The 21,694-nt window shown below is 38.1% G+C and overlaps 1 protein-coding gene across 2 annotated transcripts in view; it reads left to right on the forward strand.

Annotated features, from left to right (window-relative positions):
* The window catches only part of MLLT3 (MLLT3 super elongation complex subunit), a 254,888-nt gene that overhangs the window by 133,381 nt on the left and 99,813 nt on the right, over window positions 1-21,694 (forward strand). For both annotated transcript variants that reach the window (XM_059071141.2, XM_059071142.2), the window contains exons 3-4: window positions 7,609-7,691; window positions 18,043-18,186. In XM_059071141.2, coding sequence (XP_058927124.1) covers window positions 7,609-7,691; window positions 18,043-18,186 — 227 coding nt within the window. The remainder of the gene's footprint in view (window positions 1-7,608; window positions 7,692-18,042; window positions 18,187-21,694) is intronic.

Below are 21,694 nucleotides of genomic sequence, written 5' to 3' on the forward strand. Positions count from 1 at the left end.
CCTTCCCCCTTTTCTCTCCACACTGGTAACCACAAGTTTGTCCTCTGTATCTGTGAGTCTGTTTCTGTTTTGTTATATTCATTCATTTGTTTTCTTTTTTAGATTCCACATGTAGGTGATAACATACAGTATTTGTCTTTCTCTGTCTGACTTATTTCAACAAGCATAATACTCTCCAGGTCCATCCATGTTGCTACAAGTGGAAAAGTTTCATTCTTTTTAATGGCTAAGTAGTATTCCAGTATATATATATGCCACATCTTCTTTATGCATTCATCTGTTGATGGACACTTAGGCTGCTTCCATATCTTGGTTATTGTAAATAATGCTGCTGTGAACATTGGTGTGCATGTATCTTTTCCAATTAGTGGTTTTGTTTTCTTTGGATATATACCTCGGGTTGGAATTGCGGGATCATATTGTAGTTCTATTTTTAGTTTTTTGAGGAACCTGCATACTGTTTTCCACAGTGGCTGTACCAGTTTACAGTCCCACCAACAGTTCTGATGACCAATTTTTTTGATGTAGTAGTACACACTGAGATGAAGATGCTCCTGCCAAATATTGGGAGGATCTTAGTTATTTCCCTAGAAGACCATTTTCCATGTAGCTAATGTTGCTTTTCCAGATGGACCTTATGAAATATGGTATTCTGAAAAATATTTGCCCAACTTTAAAAGTGGTAGTCTCCTTAAGATAGAAATATTAAGATTTTTCAATTTAATAATTTTCAATAAAAGAATTAGGTCTGTCTCTAGGTTGAACTTTCTCTGAAGATACAATTTTACTCTCTTATCAGATTAGCCCGTATATGTATTTCCACTAGGCCAGTCATTTGAAGCAATGCTATATACTGAGTTATATTGAGGGAACTTGGGACAGGTTGGTGGTAGTGCTATGAATTTTAGTGAAAGATGTAAGCTTGAAGACTTATATTTAATATTTCCTAACAATTTGTAATGTTATGTAGTTTTGGGTACTCCCTGTATTTTATTGACTTATTTGTTATGTGTTCCTTGAAGAAATGATTATGAAGGTGGTCTTATTTTAATATCATGGTTATATTATCTCCAGATGAAATGTATTGACTTAACCTCAGCTAGATGGGCTAGTGACGCAACTCCTCCGAAAGCTGAAAATGTGCATACATGTAAAAAAAAAAAATCCTCTCTTTTTTCCCCTACTGTCTGGAGAGAGAGCCATGGATATATTCTGAGTCTATAGGTAAAGATTCCAAATTACTAACCAATGAAGTCATTTTTATGTATCATCATTAAGATTTTTCAGCATAGCCAATTTGGAGTCTTGAACTCTTATTCCAAATCTAGGAGTTTTGTGTAACATTCAAAATTAATAATTCCTCTTTTATATGTTATGCATTTTTACCCTCCCTGAGTTTGGATGTGAATTTCTGAGTGTATGGTACGAGTTCTCTATAGAAGTATAAACTTTATCCATATTATCTGTTTTTTTGTTCATCATTTTCAGTGTTTCTTCTCATACTGACTGTTCCACTATGCTGTTACTTTCCTAATGCCTTTGCTCATACTTTCTGTTTGCCACCCAGGCATTTCTTGTCAGCTGCCAGCCTTGCTCCATCTCTTCCTTTGAGGTCATACTAAAATTATGTTTCATTGATTCTACTCAGTGTCATAAAGGGTGGGCTGGGTTCAGAGATGAAGAGTCCTGAGATATAACCTTAGCCCTTGGAAAGCACAGAATTAATCTAGGGTGAGGATGGGGCTTGATAGTAGCATATATATTAGGATTTGCTAATAGGATCAGTGAGAAAAAAGGTTGAACCCAGAAGAGGGACAGTGCCATTTTTGTTTTGGAGTTGTTGGCAGAAGGCTCTCCAGAGGAGGTCTATTTGTGTTGGTCCTTAAATGGTGAATCCTGAGGACATAGACATGTGTTTTACATCTGCCTAGTTAGCTAACTATATCTAGTTTGTTTCTTTGTAACTTTATGAAAGTTATTTAGACACTTATCTTGTGTGGCCACAGTTCTTTATTGCATAGAAAACAATTAGATTTTCACAATTGCATATGAATTTTTAAAAAAGTCAACAAGGTGAAAACAGCTCAACAATACAATTCAAAAATTGCCCGATGTTATCTTTAATCCTTTTTCAGGGAAATGAGGAAGTGACACAAAGGGGGAAAGCATTTTTTTGTTATTTGGAAATACCTGTTTTGAAATGGGCTGAATAGAAGCAATGGCAGAATCTGTGTGTGTGTGTGTGGTGTGTCTGTGTGGTGTGTGTGCGTGCATGCGTGAGCTTATAAAAACAAAAATAAAATCCAACCGTTGATTTTTGTTCTTTTCAAAATGTCAGGAGTGTAAAGGCTGGGCCATGTTCGGTGGCAGGGTGATGCCCAGCCTGCTAGATGTTAGTCTTTGGACTTCCAGACGCACAGAACAGGGGCAGCAAGATGGCCATGTAGTACCCTGCTTCACTTTTCCTAGGGGCTCTGATGTGGTGGAACTGAAGCAGGAAGAGAAGGAGTCCAAAATGCTGAAGCTGGAAGGGACATTGGGCACAAAGCTATGGTAATAACCAGTCTGTATATATAGAGAGTTTGGTGTGGGAGGGCTCTGCACTGTAAATAAAGTAAAAGCAATAATTATCAATGGGCAACTGGGCCATGTCCTTATCAAAAGTATTCAGATGTGTGTAAAGTCTAGTGTCTAAGCAAAGAGACTGGAGAGAGGCTCTGGAGAGGAATCTGCCAGCTATTTTCCTAAGGATTTGGGAAAAAACTGTTGCCTAGTGATATTTTCTAAAGCTTATTACATGATGGTCTTGTGGATCTGGAGGAGTTTGTTCTTTTCTTTCTTTTTCTTGTTTTTTGATTTTGGTGCTAAAAATGAGATATTTTAATAAATTAAGTTTACTTATTGTATATATAACATTATATAAGCACAAATTCATTTATTCATCTAAGGAGCATTTATTTCTTTGTATCAAGCATAGCTATTTTTCAAGCCTTTTTCTCCTAGAGGATTAATATTAAAAATCTCAGGTAATAAGTAAGGATTTGACTTACTCCAGGCTAACCAAATCATAACTTTTTTTCCTTTTCATGTGTTTTTCTTCTTTTTGTACATTTTCCACTCAACTTAAAAATTAAATAGATTAATGGTCAATATATATAGTTAACATCATTCTAAATACTATGTATATGGGTCTATGTTGTGCATATTATTTTGAAAAGCTATTTTAGGGGGGGAAAAGCCCAATTACTCATTATTTATGAAAACTTTGGTCTGTTCCTCTCGGGCCTAAATTTTGGGTGTTTTGTGTGTGGGTAGATCTGCATGGAATTTTGAAAATGTCTTCTAGTTAGAGCCTTGGGGTACATGAGTAGTAATGTGCAGAAGGAGAGGAAAAGGGAAATGTTATTTATGGCTCTGTGGTGTTAGTTTCAAAATGATGTTGGAGATCTTCTGGCCCAATTTGTTAACTTAATTTCTTAAAATTTGGTACTATAGAATTAGAACCAGTCCCACATTAGATACTCAGCTTTCAAGAGACTGCTTCTCTGTGGCAACACTTTCTATCACCTCTACCAGTTTTTAAAAGATTATGTTGATTGTAGGGAGTTTGGAGAAGAATTTGACTGGCTAATATCAAATCATTGCTGCTTGTAGAAAGCAACTTCTTTAGCAATCGTAGATCAGTGAAGAGTGGCATGAATCTTTTTCTTTTTAAATTGAAGTATATAGTTGATTCACAGTGTTGTGTTAATTTCTGTTGTACAACAAAGTGATTCAGTTATACACATACATACATTGTTTTTTATATTCTTTTCCATTATGGTTTATCACAGGATACTGAATATAGTTCCTTGTGCTATACAGTAAGACCTTGTTGTTTATCCATCCTGTACATACTGGTTTGCATCTGCTAACCACAAACTCAAGAGTGGCATGAATCTTTAAGAAATTCAATTCAACAAATATTTATTGAGAACCTATTATTCGGTGCTCAAATAATAATGGTGGGGTTGCTGACCTCAAGTTGCCCAGTCTAGTGAGGAGTCTGAGAGGTGAATGGACGTTATCAGGCTGCCTGATAAGTGCAACAAGAGAAGCTTGGAAGAGGAACAGAGAGACATTCTGAGAGAGCCAACATCTCAGAATTTTGGCTGGATTTTGACAGGAATAAGAGTTCCCAGTGATTTCTACTGAATTAATGTGCATAGTTTAAAGAATGAATATGAATCCTCCCATTTTATTGTCACCTAAAAAAATGTGATGGCCTTCTATAGATGGGTATACCTTCAGTAACTTATGACATTTGGCCTTTTATTACATAGATCTTAATAGATCCTTAAGGTTAGAAACTCATGTTAATGATTTTGATTATAAAACAGTCATAAATAAACTACTTCCCCTAATTTGACCTTTTTTCAGATTAGAACTGTAAGTTTGTATTTACATTGCTACTGATTTTCTGTCGTGTTTATTGTGAATAAAAAGTTTCTATTGTTTGCTTCTAATTAAGAACTCAGGATGCTCAACAGACATTGTTCATTGTTATTTATGAAAATACTGCATTTAAAAATAATTGAGGTATGAGTTGGTAAACAATTTCTGATAAAACTAGACTTCTTTGGAATAGTAATACATAACAGATCATTTCCTTTAAAGGGTGGGAAAAAATTTAAGACCTTCAACTATAAGATGTGCTCACTAACAGCTGTTTTCTATAATAGGAGCATTTTGCATGCAGAATAGAGAAAATGAACTGTACGAAAGGGTGTATAGAGGAACAGCTATAACCTCTCTGGCATGTACAGCAGCCCGCAGAATAAACTTCCTTCAAATGGCATTGGCATGATTAATCCCAAGCAACCTGGACACTGAAACTGCTGTTCTGAAAAGGGGCTCTGAAGCCTGGAAATGTCATGGATGTAATGCTATCTTTCTAGCTGGGGTGGGGTGCTCATGCATTTAGTGGCACCCCGCTCAGTGTTCAGGTTATTTGAATATTCATGATAGGTTGGCAGGTGGTCAGTGGATGCAGGGCTGAAGCCACCCTGAGTCCTTTTGCTTTTTCATTTTTTATTAGAGAAACTTGTATGGTCAGGTGAGATGCCTCATTCATTATCATTTACTTCTTCTGATGTCAGTTTGGGGAAATTTTCCTAAGGTGGGCTACCGGAGACTGCCAAGTATTAAAATCCTGTCTTCAGTATACCTCTTTGTAATCATATTTGTATTCATGGAGTGTCTAACCAATTGTTAAATATATCATCATCATCCTCTGCATTAAAAATGCCTCAGACTTGTATTTCCCCACATATATAATCTTCTTGAGTCTTGATAGCCATGCTTACAATGTGTAGATGGTATTCTCTCTTTTAAAGGGAATGGGGGCTTCCCTGGTGGCACAGTGGTTAAGAATCCACCTGCCAGTGCAGGGTGCCCTGCTCCAGGAAGATCCCACACGCCATGGAGCAACTAAGCCCGTGCGCCACAACTACTGAGCCTGTGCTCTGGAGCCTGTGAGCCACAGCTGTTGAGCCCATATGCCACGACTACTGAGGCCCGCACACCTAGAGCCTGTGCTCCACAACAAGAGAAGCCACTGCAATGAGAAGCCCGCGCACCGCAACGAAGAGTAGCCCCCACTTGCCGCAACTGGAGAAAGCCCACGTGCACCAACGAAGACCCGACGCAGCCAAAAATTTTTAAAAATATAAAAAAAAGAAAGGGAATAGAGCTAGAACTGAGCTGTCTAGAGAATCCTTAGTCCAGGGCCATGGAACTGAGTCTTCTAATCCAAATCCAGGGCTCTGTGCTTGTTTTCTCCTTTCTATTTTCGTCTGAAAGGTTTACATGACAATTGGGTATTTACAGCTTAGATTTCCTGCCTTACTTCTGTCACTTCTTGATGTGTTCCAGGACCTATCCTGTGTCTTTTACATACATCATCTTGTTTAGTTCTCACACTGTCCAGGCAAGGCACCTGAGGTTCAGAAAATTGGAGTAATTTTCCAGAGGTAGCCTGGCTAGTTCGAGGTGGATTCCGGATTGACAGGCATGCCTGAGCCCTTGACACTCCTTATGTTCCTGAGTAAATGTTTCTGTCCTTATAAATTGGGAGATTGGGATTGACCTATATACACTATTGATAACTATGTATAAAATAGATAACTAATGAGAACCTACTCTATAGCCCAGGGAACTCTGCTCAATGCTCTGTGGTGACCTAAATGGGAAGGAAATCCAAAAAAGAGGGGATATATGTATACGTATAGCTGATTCACTTTGCTGTACAGCAGAAACTAACACAACATTATAAAGCAATTATACTCCAATAAAAATCAATTTTAAAAAGTTTCTGTCCTTGGGGAGTGAAAGGGAATTAGAGATGAGGTTCCTGAATATATGATAATAAAGAAGTCTGTTAAGTGTCAAATCAGTGATTCAGACAGTTCTTTGGGAGGGTAAAAGGAGAAGAGAGGGTAGTACTCTGTGGTCTGGAAAGGCTTTGTGAAGAAATTGAGATTTGAACTAGCAGAGGATACTAAGAATAGCATCAAAGTGCGATGGAAGGAAAGAGGACAGAGCATAGGTGGGAAATACTGGGCATGTTTTGGGGGAATTGATGCAACTGAATGAAGCATAGGAGGATTGGTGGGTGACAAAAGGAGGAAGGGTTTAAAAGGCAGACTGGAGCCCTGCTGAAGTGGACTTGGGCTACCAGGTTATGTGCTATGTGGTATATGGCCTTGATGTTCAACATGTACATTTTAAATTCTTTGTGATACTTACTACCAGAATGCAGTCTTAACTAGAATAGCTCAGTTGGCTTGCAACTGATTTTGATTTAATGGAAATTTTAGTGGGGTGAAATCATATTTAGCTTCTTAGGGCATCTCTCATTTCCCAAGAGCTTGCCTAAATAGTCTTGTCTAAACAAGTCTTTTTTCATAAGAATACAAAAGCCTTATTGTTTCTTATGTATTCTTATGATGTGAATAGATTTGAAGTGTTTGTATGTATTGCAGTATTTCTGTAAGTATTCCTTTGGAGGGTAATGGGGGATAATGAGTCTTAATGAACACCAGTAACATTGGGAGACATTGGGTTTGGGATTTTTCTAAGGAAGGAGGGTGATCCTGCCACCTTTTGGTATAGAAATTAGGATATCTCAGAGATCTGAGGGGTTTGGGGTAGAGTGATGTCCATCAAAGACTAGACATACATAATATGTTTGTTAGGTAACTTATAGTTGTTTTCAAGCTTTCAGTCACAAGGTGCTGTCCTCAGTTTCCCTAAAGTGTTAGGGCAGGGTGATAACCTCTAAAGTCCAGTCATTCATGACCGTGGTTGACTATGATACACTATCCCCCATCAAGATTTGAATAAATAACTTACATATTTGATTTACATAGGAATATTATTATTGTAGATTCTGAACAAGAAGTAAAGAACAAATCAGAGAGTTAGCTGGGGCTTGGCAAAGGGCTGTGAAAATTGAGAATGATGTAGGTGGTAGGATGGGATTTATCTTTTTCTTGTTTTTAAAGGAAAGAAGAATGTCTTTTTGCCTATTAATCTCATCTCACTTTTTTTCTTTTTTTAATGTTGCAGTGTGCAAAGATCCACCTTACAAAGTAGAAGAATCTGGGTATGCTGGTTTCATTTTGCCAATTGAGGTTTATTTTAAAAACAAGGTATGTAATCTTTACTCATTAATCTTTCAATAGAAGATCCTTCATTAACCAAATGATGTTTAAAATAGTTTTGATTCATAAGCACTTCTATCACTAGATGATTTTAAAATAAAAGTTAAAATTTGTCTTCTAGGAATTTTGGCTATTGTTGTCCTTAATTAAAGAGGAAGTGGCTAGAGAAAGATAATTTCAGTTCTGTGAAGTCAGATTATATGAAATTCATTAAATGTTTCTTTGAAGAGTGATTACCTTTTGAAAAAGAAGATTAATATATGTTTGTACAATAGAAAAGAGAAATTACGGCTTTTCAGTGAAATGATCCATTTCTCATTTTCATAATTCTAGAATTTGAGACTTACAAAGAATAATCTCTCCTTTATCTTTATCTGATACACACATGTGACACATATATATATACAATTATATCAGCAAGTAGATATTATGGATTCTATTGGATATAAAAAATGTCAGCAGTGCATATATGGCAAAACACACAGACTATATAATATTGGACAAATTGCTCAACCTCTGTGGGGCTCACTATCCTCATTTATAAAATGGGGATAGGATAAGTGTATCTACCTCCTAAGGTAGCTAGGAGGATTAGATTAAATAAAGCTATGCAGGATTTTTAGAATAATGCTTCATATGTAAGTAAGCACTTAGTAAATGCTAGCTGTTATTTTTAATCACCCTGTTTCTTCCTTTTATTCCAAGGTAATCATAGTTCCTGAAACCTGCCCCAAAGTGAGATAATACACATTTTTCTTTTTAAAGGACCTGAGCAATTAGAATGTTGTGTTATCCAAGCCAGTGCTCCGTGAAGTCTGGTCCTTGGACCAGAAGCATCAGCATCACCCAAGAGCTGGTTGGAAATGGGATTCTCAGGCTCTATCCCGGATCTATTGAATCAGAATCTCTGGGATGGGGCTTAGGAATCTGCATATTTACTGGCCTTCCAGGTGAAGAAACACCACAAAGTATGAGAACCCCTGATAAGCCACTCTTTAGTGATCATCAATATTTTCCACTGGAACAGTGTCCCACTGACTTTTTCTTTTTTTCTTTTTAATTGAAGTATAGTTGATTTACAGTATTATGTTCCACTGGCTTTTTCAATGTATAGAAGGCCCAGCCTTCAATTCAGTAAAAAATCTCTTTGTGATTAAGAGATAATTAACTTTTAAATAAGCTATAATGAAACTATCCTCAAAAGTTGGAATGTGTAGAAAATAGGGATAAATTTTATTTTTCATATTTCTTGTTTTTTTCAAGCTGGTCTCCTCATGTGCCACATTCCTGCTCCACGGCCTTCCTACACACATGATATCCTTGTTAATTATTTTTTCTTTATATTTATATTTTGGGTACATATTTGGTGGTAAACTTTCTGTGTAGTTAAATAGCTGAGTGCTGACTTTGTCCGTGGCAGTTTGCTGAGCCCTTTCCATATGTTGCTTTGTTTAGTAGGTTTATAAGAACTTTTGAGAGGTTGTTATTCCTATTCTACAGGAAAGGAAACTGAGTCATGGAATGATTACATGGCTTGTCCAAGGCCACACACAGTTGGAAAGTGTTAAAACCAGATTCTTGATCTAGATCTCTCTCCACTGACAATCTTCGACTTCTGTGTCTTCGAAGCAGTAACTCTTTGCCAGAATAATGATTACCTTCCTCAGTAGTAATACCACTGAAATGTTCACTTGTTTTTCATCAAATCAGAATTTGTTGAGATGCATTTATGTCTGTTCATATGATATGCTTTCACATTTGATGTATGGTTTTTTTTTTCTCATTTCAGGATTTCCCTTAAGAAATTACTTTTTAGCTTTCTTTTTTTTTATTAAAAAAATTGAGATATAACTTACACACCATAAAATTCATCCTTTAAAAATATACACCTCTGTGGGTTTTAGTGTATTGTGCAACCATCACCACTATTTAGTTCTAGGACATTTTCATCACCCCATAAAGAAACCTTGTACCTATCAGCAATCACTCCTCATTCCTTACTCTCCCAGCCCCTGGGGTTAATCTATTCCCTTTCTCTATGTAATATCCCATTCTGGCCAATTCTTATAAATGAAATCATACAATATGTGGCCTTTTGTGTCTGGCTTCTTTCATTTAGTAGGTTTTCAAGGTTTATCCGTTTTATAGGATGTACCAATACTTATTCCTTTTTATAACTGAATGCTATTCCATTGTATAAGTAATGCCACATTTTTGCTTGTATTTGTATTCATAATTTGATGGACATTTGACTTGTTTCCATCTTTGCCCTATGACTAATGCTGCTACAAACATTCATATACAAGTTTTTGTGTGGACATATGTTTTCAAGTCTCCTGGTTATATACCTAGATGGAGTTGTTGGGTCGTGTGGTAACTCTGTGTTTAATTTAACTTTTTAAAGAACTGCCAAGCTGTTTTCCAAAATGACTGTACTATTTTACTTTCCTACCAGCAATGTATGAAGGTACACTGAAGGCTTCAGTTTGGAAATAATGCTGCAATAAAGTATCTTCTCTCCTACTTTGTTTTTAACTTTTCTGGTCACTTTTACAAGCTCTCATTTCTTCAGAGAAATATATTTTCTGAACTGCCCAATTCCCTCCTTTACAGAAATAACTGGAATCTCCTCATCCACCAGATTTAAAAAGAAAATATATGAAGGATGAAGAGGCTGCAAGTAATGTGTGCACACGTGCCACTCAAAAATGCAGTCATCTTGGTACTTTGGGTAGCAATTCTTATGACTGAAAGACATATTATTTATTCACTTTGTGAGGAATTTTTAGTTTCTTAAAATATGAAAGAAGAACGATGCACCTGAGATGGAAAACAGTTATTTCTTTGGGGCCATTGTAAAATAGACATTCAGCTGACCACTGTGTAGTAGATACTCTGTTTAGTGTCCAGATTAGCTGATTTTTACTTACTAGTTTTAGACTTTCTTTAAGATTTTATACATAATAATTATTGCTTTTTTTCACAGGTGCACAATGAAACATATTTCCGTGTTTGTAATATGAAAAAGTAGTATACACCTAATTGTAGAGATGTGGATCAATTACTGGTGGGTTAGTAATACACAGAATGCTATATAGCAATTAATGTAGCAAGATGGATAAGTCTCAAAAACAAAAATGATGATTATATATTATATGGTTATGATATCACTTACGTATGGTTTTATAAACCACTGAAGCCAAGAATAAATGAGGTGATGGAGACACACATACGTAGTACAAGAGCATGAGCTGAAAGGACAGCACAGGAACTAAAGGGCGTGGCTTACTGGGGAAGGAGGGATGGAGAAGCTCATATTTACAAAATTTTATTTCTTTAAAGAAAAACATAAACTAGCATGGTGAAAGTGTTAACATCTCTTTAAACTCAGTGGAAAATATATGGGTGTAGTATTTTAAGTACTTTATGTTCTTAATTTTTTAATTAAAATTATTGCTATGTCATCTCTTTTTAATTTACCTTCTTAGAGTGTCTTAGAAGCCAAATTTTTGCCATCTTCCATTCTGGATCTCCATCCTACTGAAATGATCCATGTGTAAAAATGTGATAGGTCTAGGCTGTTGCTCCAGAATGTTCATTTCATTCCTTCTGAGTGTATATCATTTTATTTATCCCTGGAGTTTACTCAACTCTGTCTTGAAGAAAGAACATCCATTATAATAATGGTTTATGAAAAAGTATTATTTCAAGTTTGCATAGGAGATGAGAGAAAGCAGCAAAAAGACCTCCACCTGATGTTGGAAGGGGCCTACACCACTGCATATTCAGTGTATAATATCACCCTGCCCTTGGTCCCATCTCCATCCTTGTACTTTTCCTGCTTCCAATAAGCTTGTCTTCAGTTTTGCTCACTTATTTGAGAGGTCAGAGTCAAGAGGGGTGGTGGAGTGTCAGTGCTTCTTATGAGTTCGTGTTTGTTTATTCTCTTATTTTGTGTTTGTATTCAACAAAACAAGCCTATCCATGAGAATCGTGTGTTTCAGAAACTAAACCAACAGGCCCACTGAAACATAATTGACTGTAGCACTTCAGGTTTGAAAGGATCCCATGCTTCTCTCTTTCATTCTGTCCTCAGAAAAGTACACGAGTGAATGTCAAGGACTGAAGCAGACTGAGAGGGATAATTTGATATTGCCAAAACCGGGTTTCCACCTTCTAGGAAATGTTTCAGCTTTATATGGAGAATAAATACATGCTTCCTTGTTTGAACTTTGAAGAAGAATCTTTTCTATGGAGCATAAATTGACATTATATTGATGTCAGCCCTCTAAGGAAGATATTCAGTTGGTCAGACCACAAATTTATGGGTACTTTTTACTTTCTATAAAAAAAAAACTTTAAAAGAAAATCACACTCAGGATTCATACAAAGATTGTCACTTTCTGTGGTTCTTAGCCTTAGTTTTACTGAAAAGTAATTTTTTTTTTTTGGTTTTAAATGGGTGTGAACTGTAAAGTGTTGTTACTATCTCACTCTTTTTCTGCTGGTAATTATTATATTCATCAATGTATTTTTCTTTTTAAAAAAGTATGCTGGAGTATACTCCTAGTAAAAGTGAATGGAATAAAACTTAGGAGTTACTCCTTTCACAATCATTGTTAACTATTTGGTATAGCCTTTCCAGATTTTCCCCCATGCATTTGCATGGATAAAAAATATGTCTCTATAGAGATTGGCAAGGGCATAATATATCATATTTTAATATTTTTTCTGTGACTTGCCTTTAATTCACTTAGCGATATGCCTTTCCAAGTCAGTTTTTAAAAATATGTGCATAGTATTCCATGGTAATGGTATACTTACATGCAGATCATCCCTGGTTTTTTGCTACTATAAACAATGCTACCATGAACATTTTATTTTACATCCATATCTGTCTATATATCTTTGCACACATATTTGAATATTTCTGTGGAAGAGATTCTTAGTAGTAGAATTACTGGGTTAAACATTGCATGCATTTAGTATGTTGATAGATATTGCCAGTGTGTTTTCCCAAAGGCTTTACCAATTTACACTCCCAATTGTAAGGTAGAAAATGGCCCTTCTTATTTTTTAAATTAATTCTAAGGTTGTATTGACTATTTTACAATTTGGAGGAAAGGCAGGTAAGTAATGAAAATGGTTGTGATCATTACATTAATAAAGGAATGCTGTAACAGGGATGTCTAATTCAGATGGGGTTGGGAGGGTTAGGAATATTTTCAGAGGAGTTCATGCTTCAGCTAGGTCTTGAATGATGAGTTTGCACTAACCAGGTAAAGGATGGAAGTATGCTGGGAGGGAAGGCATTTTAGACAATGGGGAATACGACATGTGAAAGGCAAAATGAATGAGATAATATGAAGCACTGGGGAACAGCAAGTGCTTCAACATTGTGGAAGGACAAGGTAGAGTAAGAGAACAAAAGCAATGCAGGAAAGGTATTAAAAGACTGTAATGGTTATTACCAGGAGGTGGGATTTCATCCTGTAGAAAATGATGAGCCGTTAAAGGCTTTTATATCAATGGGAAGATGTAATCGGATTTTTGTGTTACAAAGATCACTCTCTTGTCATTGTGGTAGGTAGAAAGGGGTAAGTTCAAAAACAAGGAGGCGACCAGATGAAGAGTGATGGTCTAAGCTAAGGCAGTAGTTATCATGACTAGAGCAAAGGGCATAGATTTGGGAGTTCCTAAGGAGGAATACTAAACAGAACTCAGAGACCATTTGACTGTGATGAGTAAGGGAGAAGGAAGCGTTAGTGATGACTTTTGTGTATTTTACCCTTGGGAAGCAATTAGGATTTCTGTTTGTCATGATATAGAGTATAGGAGAAAGGACACATGAAGATAACTTCAGTTTAAGATAATGCATGAATTTGCTGTTGCTGCCGGTCACCCCAGTGGAGGTGTGGTTAGACTGGAGCACAAGCATATGGCAGTCAAGTGGGAGCTGGGCTGGAGGTAGAGAGGGGAGTCACTGTCATGAAGGAGGAACTAACTCCCTGTGAATGGGCGTTGTCTCCCTGGGGAATTTTGCAAAATGGTAAATGCATTTAAGAGTCAATGAAGAAATAAGGGAAGCCTGTGAAGAAAATGAAGGAGGAATGCCAGTAAGTGTGAGGAAAACCAGGAGAGAATGGCACCCTGATCAAGGAGAGAAGGAACAAGTTTCATGCCAGATCAGTAATAGAAGTGAGAGGTAGTGAGTACATGAGTGGAGACTATGATCCGGGGAAGTTTGAATGAAGAGGTGAAAACCATGAATTTGTAGTAGGTAATGCCTGCATTCTGACAGTTTCAGGTGCTAAGACTTTTTTTTTTTTTTTAACATCTTTATTGGAGTATAATTGCTTTACAATGGTGTGTTAGTTTCTGCTTTACAACAAAGTGAATCAGCTAATATGTATACATATATCCCCATATCCCCTCCCTCTTGTGTCTCCCTCCCACCCTCCCTATCCCACCCCTCTAGGTGGTCACAAAGCACCGAGCTGATCTCCGTGTGCTATGTGGCTGCTTTCCACTAGCTATCTATTTTACATTTGGCAGTGTATATATGTCCATGCCACTCTCTCACTTTGTCACAGTTTACCCTTCCCACTCCCCGTCCCCCTCCCTGTGTCCTCAAGTCCATTCTCTCGTAGGTCTGTGTCTTTATTCCCGTCCTGCCCCTAGGTTCTTCATGACCTTTTTTTTTTTTTTGAGATTCCATATATATGTGTTAGCATACGGTATTTGGTTTTCTCTTTCTGACTTACTTCACTCTGTATGACAGACTCTAGGTCTGTCCACCTCACTACAAATAACTGAATTTCGTTTCTTTTTATGGCTGAGTAATATTCCATTGTATATATGTGCTACATCTTTATCCATTCATCTGTTGATGGACACTTAGGTTGCTTCCATGCCCTGGCTATTGTAAATAGAGCTGCAATGAACATTGTGGTACATGACTCTTTTTGAATTACGGTTTTCTCAGGGTATATGCTCAGTAGTGGGATTGCTGGGTCGTATGGTAGTTCTATTTTTAGTTTTTTAAGGAACCTCCATACTGTTCTCCACAGTGGCTGTATCAATTTACATTCCCACCAACAGTGCAAGAGAGTTCCCTTTTCTCCACACGCTCGGTGCTAAGTCTTTTTAGTCAAAAGAACTGGGTTCAGATCACTTTGTTTCATCACGTGTTAGTGATATAACAAATTCTTGTGTTTTTTTGTTTTTGTTTTTGTTTTTGTTTTGCAGTACGCGGACCTCTCACTGTTGTGGCCTTTTGCGTTGTGGAGCACAGGCTCCAGACGCGCAGGCTCAGCAGCCACGGCTCACGGGCCCAGCCGCTCCGTGGCATGTGGGATCTTCCCGGACCGGGGCATGAACCCGCGTCCCCTGCATCGGCAGGCGGACTCTCAGCCACTGTGCCACCAGGGAAGCCCCACAAATTCTTTTTTTTTTTTTTTTTTTTTTGCGGTATGAGGGCCTCTCACTGTTGTGGCCTCTCCCGTTGCGGAGCACAGGCTCCGGACGCACAGGCCTAGCGGCCATGGCTCACGGGCTTAGTCGCTCCGCGGCATGTGGGATCTTCCCGGACCGGGGCACGAACCCGTGTCTCCTGCATCGGCAGGCGGATTCTCAACCACTGCGCCACCAGGGAAGCCCACAAATTCTTTTTTAAAAAAGGAAAAACATTGTTTTATTTGACTATGTAATTTTAGAAAATATTGTGTTTTAAAAAACCATGAATACCTCATACATTGCAGGTGGGATTTTAAAATGGTGCAGCCACCCTGGAAAACAGTAAGGCATTTCCTAAAAATGTTCAACCCAGAGTTACCTTATGACCCAGAAATTCCACTCCTAGGTGTATAGCCAAGAGAAATGGAAATGTATGTCCATACAAAAACTTGTACACAAATGTTCATAGCAGCATTATTCACAGTAGCCCAAAATGGAAATAACCCACATTTCTATTTATTGACAAATGTATAACCCAAACCTGGTATACCCATATAATAGGTTATTACTTGGCCATAAAAAGGAACTGACACATGCTACAACATGGATGAACCTCACAAACATCATGCTGAGTATAAGAAGCCAGTCACAAAAGAGCACATATTGTGTATGTATTTTATGTATGTTCATGTATTTATACAAAATGTTGAGAATAGGCAACTCCATAGAAGCAGAAGTAGATTGGTGATGCCACGGGGTGTGGGATCTGTTGGACCACTAACACTAAAGTTTGAGATATCTTTCTGGAGTAATGAAAATGTCCTGAAATTAGAATGTGGTGATGGTTTTATAACTCTGTGAATGTACTAAAAACCACAAAATATTATACTCTAAATGGGTGAATTTTATGGTATGTGATTACTTCTCAGTAAAGCTAGTATTAAAAAACATAAATAGCTGTTATCAAAAACACGTAAAATGGCAAAGCTAATGACAAATGAAAAAAGTAACATTTCACAGAGATGGTTAATATCTATAATACACAGAGAGTTTTTATAAAAAGTAATAAATTCTAAGTGCTTTAATTTCCTCATCTGCCAAACAGAGCTGACAACTGACCCAAAGGAGTGCTATGAGAATTAAATGAGATAAATGTTAAATACATAATATTGTTATTATTATCCTCAGTATTCATTTCCCCTTGGATGCCTGAGAATCTGTCTGTAGAGAGGTTTAGATGTTTAGCCAGCTAAAGTAATGGCTGGAGGGTAGAACTCGAGTATCATGGAATTATAATTACTGTGTTTTCTTGGATATGGCGCTGTTTTGTCCTCCAGGAAAATGCCGTATTTTCATTCATTTCACAGACATTTATTGCATTGCTACTATGCATGGGGCACTAAACTAGTTGTTGAGGGTACAGTGAGGACTCAACCATAATTCCTGCTTTCAAAGATCTTATGATTTAGCAGGGTAAAGGGAGATAATAAGACAGTTATTGTAAGATGTTTCAAGGATAAAAGAGAGAGGCACACAGAACAGAGGAGAGGCAGTTGGGAGTGGAGTTCAAGGCTTCCCCCAAATAAAACCTGAATGGAGAGGGATGAGTAGAAGTTATCCAGGTAAAGCAGAAGGTGGAGGAATGGAGGTCGGCAGTGGAGGTAGTAATGTAAAGCAAGGGTGAAACACAGAGTTAATCTAGAATGAGTAAATTCTGGGAGCAACCAACCACAATGTGTGGCTGGATCACCAGATGGGTGGAAGGGGTGTGGTGAGACATGGAACCAAGAGCTAGATTGCGAAAATCCTATGTGGCATTTAGATGAGCTCAGATTTTTATTCTAATGGCATTGGGAACTTGTGAAATTTTTTATCAAGGAGTGAAAATGGCTAGATTTGTGTTTCATATGAACAGTTTTGAGGCCTGAATGAAGAAGAAAGTGCTCACCTATCCTGAAGTAGGAAGAGCTACTAGAGGAAGGAGTTTATAGTAGTTTGAGCAATGAGTAAGAGCATGGCAGTATGGGTTAGACAGCTTGTTCAAGAAGTATTTAAGGGCTTCCCTGGTGGCGCAGTGGTTGAGAGTCCGCCTGCCGATGCAGGGGACACAGGTTCGTGCCCCGGTCCGGGAAGATCCCACATGCCGCGGAGCGGCTGGGCCCGTGAGCCATGGCCGCTGGGCCTGCGCATCCGGAGCCTGTGCTCCGCGACGGGAGAGGCCACAACAGTGAGAGGCCCGTATACCACAAAAAAAAAAAAAAAAAACAAAAAAAACAAACAAAAACAAACAAAGAAGTATTTAAAAGAGAACATGTCAGCTGTTGATCATGGGTGTAGGCCCGTAGATTGGGAAGGGGAAGGAGTGGCTTCAGGGGTGTTTTAGGTTTCCAGTTGGGTGGCGGTGTTGGTGGTGTCATACCACTTGAGAGACTGCAAGAAAGATGATGAGTTTATTCTTCTTGGTTTTCCTCTAAGACAAGAAACTAATTTTTCAGATGTTTCCATTTTGCTTTGTAGATAGTTCCATGATGACTTTTTCCCCAGTACTTCCCCTTCTTTGACACTGTAGCTGTTAGATGTCTGTGTCTCTTTTCTTTCTTTTTCTTTTTTTTTTTTTGAATGAATTTTTCTTGGCGTATAGTTGCTTTACACTATTGTGTTAGTTTCTACTAACTAGAAAGGGAATCAGCTATATGTATACATATCTCCCCCTCTTTTTTTTGGATTTCCTTCCCATTTAGGTCACCACAGAGCGTCGAGTAGAGTTCCCCGTGCTGTATAGTCTGAGTCTTTTCTGAACCTTATCAGGAGTAAACCTTTGCTTTCTAAATTTCTATTTATGCCTAAGTCTCTGTTTTCCTTCTTATTTTTCTTTAACCTCTAGGAAGAACCTAAGAAGGTTCGTTTTGATTATGACTTATTCCTGCATCTTGAAGGCCATCCACCAGTGAATCACCTCCGCTGTGAAAAGCTTACCTTCAACAACCCCACAGAGGAGTTCAGAAGAAAGTTGCTGAAGGCAGGAGGGGTACGTGACGCTTGGCTTGTGAAAAGCCTTCCCATAGAAAACTAGTTGCTAGTGTGTCAAGAAGTACAATAATGTTTTGAGAGACGTAAAAGAAATGAAGCACCTTAATGACCATGCTGTGGACTCATGGTTTGAGAAGAAGAGGTAATTAAACAATATTTTAAGTAGGTATGAGTCTGAAATTACATTGTTGGTTAGAACAGCCTTATAGTCTATGCAGTTCAACTTTATTTCAACAACAATCTAAAACCAAACTATCCTCAAATAAGAAAAGAACAGGGCTTCCCTGGTGGCGCAGTGGTTGAGAATCCGCCTGCCGATGTAGGGGACGCGGGTTCGTGCCCTGGTCCGGGAGGATCCCATATGCCGCGGAGCGGCTGGGCCCGTGAGCCATGGCCGATGAGCCTGTGCGTCCGGAGCCTGTGCTCCGCAACGGGAGAGGCCACAACAGTGAGAGGCCCGCGTACCACAAAAACCAAAAAAAAAAAAAAAAAAAAGAAAAGAACAGTGCCTTAACTGTGTTTTATCAGTGTACAGAAAAATTTTTAAGTTGAAAGTTACATTAAAAATTATATGAAAATGAGTTATTATCCAAATTTTTGTGGTCCGAATGAATAGAAAAGGTGTACTCATTCAAATTACTTGTTTGGGTCATTTAAAAACACATTTTTGTTTGTTTGAATTGTGTGTAGGTAATAGATGGATTTTTCTTTTTAAGATAATGATAATATAGTGCCCAGGTGAACTGGCTAGGATGGGGAAAGATTTTTAAGTGGAATTTCTCACAAATATATGGAATGTTTGCTTGCAGTTTGTACCGACAAACACTGTTGATGGGTCAGAATCTACTTTACATTGGATACCACTAGGATCATCAGCTTCTATTGAATACTTCAGATGAACTTCCCATGTCATCTTATATGGGCAGTTCAGACCCCATAAAATGTTGTAGTGCATTCTTTTCTTTTTTTTAGTTATACATTTTTCTCTTTTTTTTTTTTGCAGTGCATTCTTTATTAGATCTAGGATTTCCTTCACTTAGTTTTACTGGAAGGTTTTTGATAGTTTTTCATCCACGAGCTTATCATTATATGTAAGCATGTGTAGACCATAACTTCTCAAGATGCCTCATTTCACTGATAAACTCTACCTGAGGGCTTTGTAGGGAAGAATTGAATTTTATATAGCACAGAAACCTTTTCCTTATATGGGGATATGAATAACCACTTTGAGAACCTCAGGAAAGCTGTGGACCCTCTCATAAGGAAACCGCCCATATATATATATATAATTGTGTAAACATTTCGGGTTATATGTAACCCCTGGAGTTCATTTTTGGGGGATCTGTTTTGCCAAGCTCCTATTCTCTCAACTGAACTATTGATACTAATATGCATTTGAAGTGTTACAGGTACTTTAATCACATTTCATTCCACATTATACTGTATGTTGGTAGATTATGGGTAAATAGGTATTGATGGGCCAACTTTAGAAATGAATGACCATTTGTAGTATTTTATGGGGAAATGCATCTTCGTGAAGAACTGGGCTTTTGTAATACAACTCATTTTAAAGGTAGGGATTTATTATATGTTTATTAAGGAATTTTTTTAAACAAACCCTATTTGATTCTTTTATAGTTATCTAGAGCACAGTGTGGGTGCTACTTATCTATGGCTATGCGCTTAAAAATGAGCCTGTCCATTTTAAATCCTGATCATTCCCATTACGTTTCTTTTTATGAGGGTAGCATTTTATGCCTCTGATTATTCCTCTTGGGTATGAAGTGAGGTAGGTAATTGGAGCATGTGAGTTACGGAGCTTGAGTACATCAGGCTTCTGATAAGGATTGTAGGAAAAAGTAAATATGACACAAGAACTTTCTAAAACACCCACTTAGTCCCAGAGTACTCAAAAGTTGTTTGTGAGCCAGAGAAGAGGTTACCGGTTAGTGATAATGTGGCAGAGTGCAGCACTGCATCCTGATAAGGTCTCTAGTAGATTTCTGTCGTTTTCTCCACTCAGTCTTTATCTCAGAATTATCCTCCTTGACTTCTAACTTTCCTTCTTTGTGTTTCTTTAAGTGCTATTTGAAGCCTGCATGTTTTTTCCCTGTTAGATTTAGATTGTGTCTTGACAACTCTAAAATAATAAGTTGAAATGTGAAATATCCAAGCAGACCAGTTATTTGACATAAGTTCCTTAAGTGACTGATTCTAGTAAATTTTGTAGTAAAATTAAAAAATTCATTTGAAATACTAGTCATCCCATAGATTCTGTCCATTTCGCATGGGAGGATTAAAATAGTGTGTGTGTGTGTGTGTGTGTGTGTGTGTGTGTGTGTGTGTGGTACGTGGGCCTCTCACCATTGTGGCCTCTCCCGTTGCGGAGCACAGGCTCCAGACACGCAGGCTCAGCAGCCATGGCTCACGGGCCCAGCCACTCCGCGGCATGTGGGATCCTCCCGGACTGGGGCACAAACCCGTGTCCCCTGCATCGGCAGGCGGACTCTCAACCACTGAGCCACCAGGGAAGCCCTAAAATAGTCTTTTATGGAAATGGGAGAATCTGAACTAATAAACATTTGTTGTTGTTGTTGTTTTGTATGCACATATCTTTTTTATTTTTTTAACATCTTTATTGGAGTATAATTGCTTTACAATGGTGTGTTAGTTTCTGCTTTACAACAAAGTGAATCAGTTATACATATATGTATTTTCCCATATCTCTTCCCTCTTGCGTCTGCCTCCCTCCCACCCCTCTAGGTGGTCACAAACCACCTAGCTGATCTCCCTGTGCTATGCGGCTGCTTCCCACTAGCTATCCACCCTATGTTTGGTAGTGTATATATGTCCATGCCACTCTCTCACTTCATCACAGCTTACCCTTCCCGCTCCCCATATCCTCAAGGCCATGCTCTAGTAGGTCTGTGTTTTATTCCCATCCTACCCCTAGGCTCTTCATGACTTTTTTTTTCTTAGATTCCATATATATGTGTTAGCATACGGTATTTGTTTTTCTCCTTCTGACTTACTTCACTCTGTATGACAGACTCCAGGTCCATCCACCTCACTACAAATAACTCAGTTTCGTTTCTTTTATAGCTGAGTAATATTCCATTGTATATATGTGCCACATCTTCTTTATCCGACACTTAGGAACATTTTTTGTCTTACCAAGATTTTTGGATATAGTACCTTATGTTTAACATTTTAACATTTATCATTGTTAATGCAACCTATCATGGTGTTACTAACTTAGCCTTTTTTTTTTTTTTTTTTTTTTTTGTGGTATGCGGGCATCTCACCACTGTGGCCTCTCCTGTTGCGGAGCACAGGCTCTGGACGCGCAGGCTCAGCGGCCATGGCTCACGGGCCCAGCCACTCCGCGGCATGTGGGATCTTCCCAGACTGGGGCACGAACCCGTGTTCCCTGCATCGGCAGGCGGACTCCCAACCGCTGCGCCACCAGGGAAGCCCTAACTTAGCCATTTTGATTTTATTAGAAA

The sequence above is a fragment of the Kogia breviceps genome, chromosome 8, assembly GCF_026419965.1.
Source record: "Kogia breviceps isolate mKogBre1 chromosome 8, mKogBre1 haplotype 1, whole genome shotgun sequence".
Classification (NCBI taxonomy): domain Eukaryota; kingdom Metazoa; phylum Chordata; class Mammalia; order Artiodactyla; family Physeteridae; genus Kogia; species Kogia breviceps.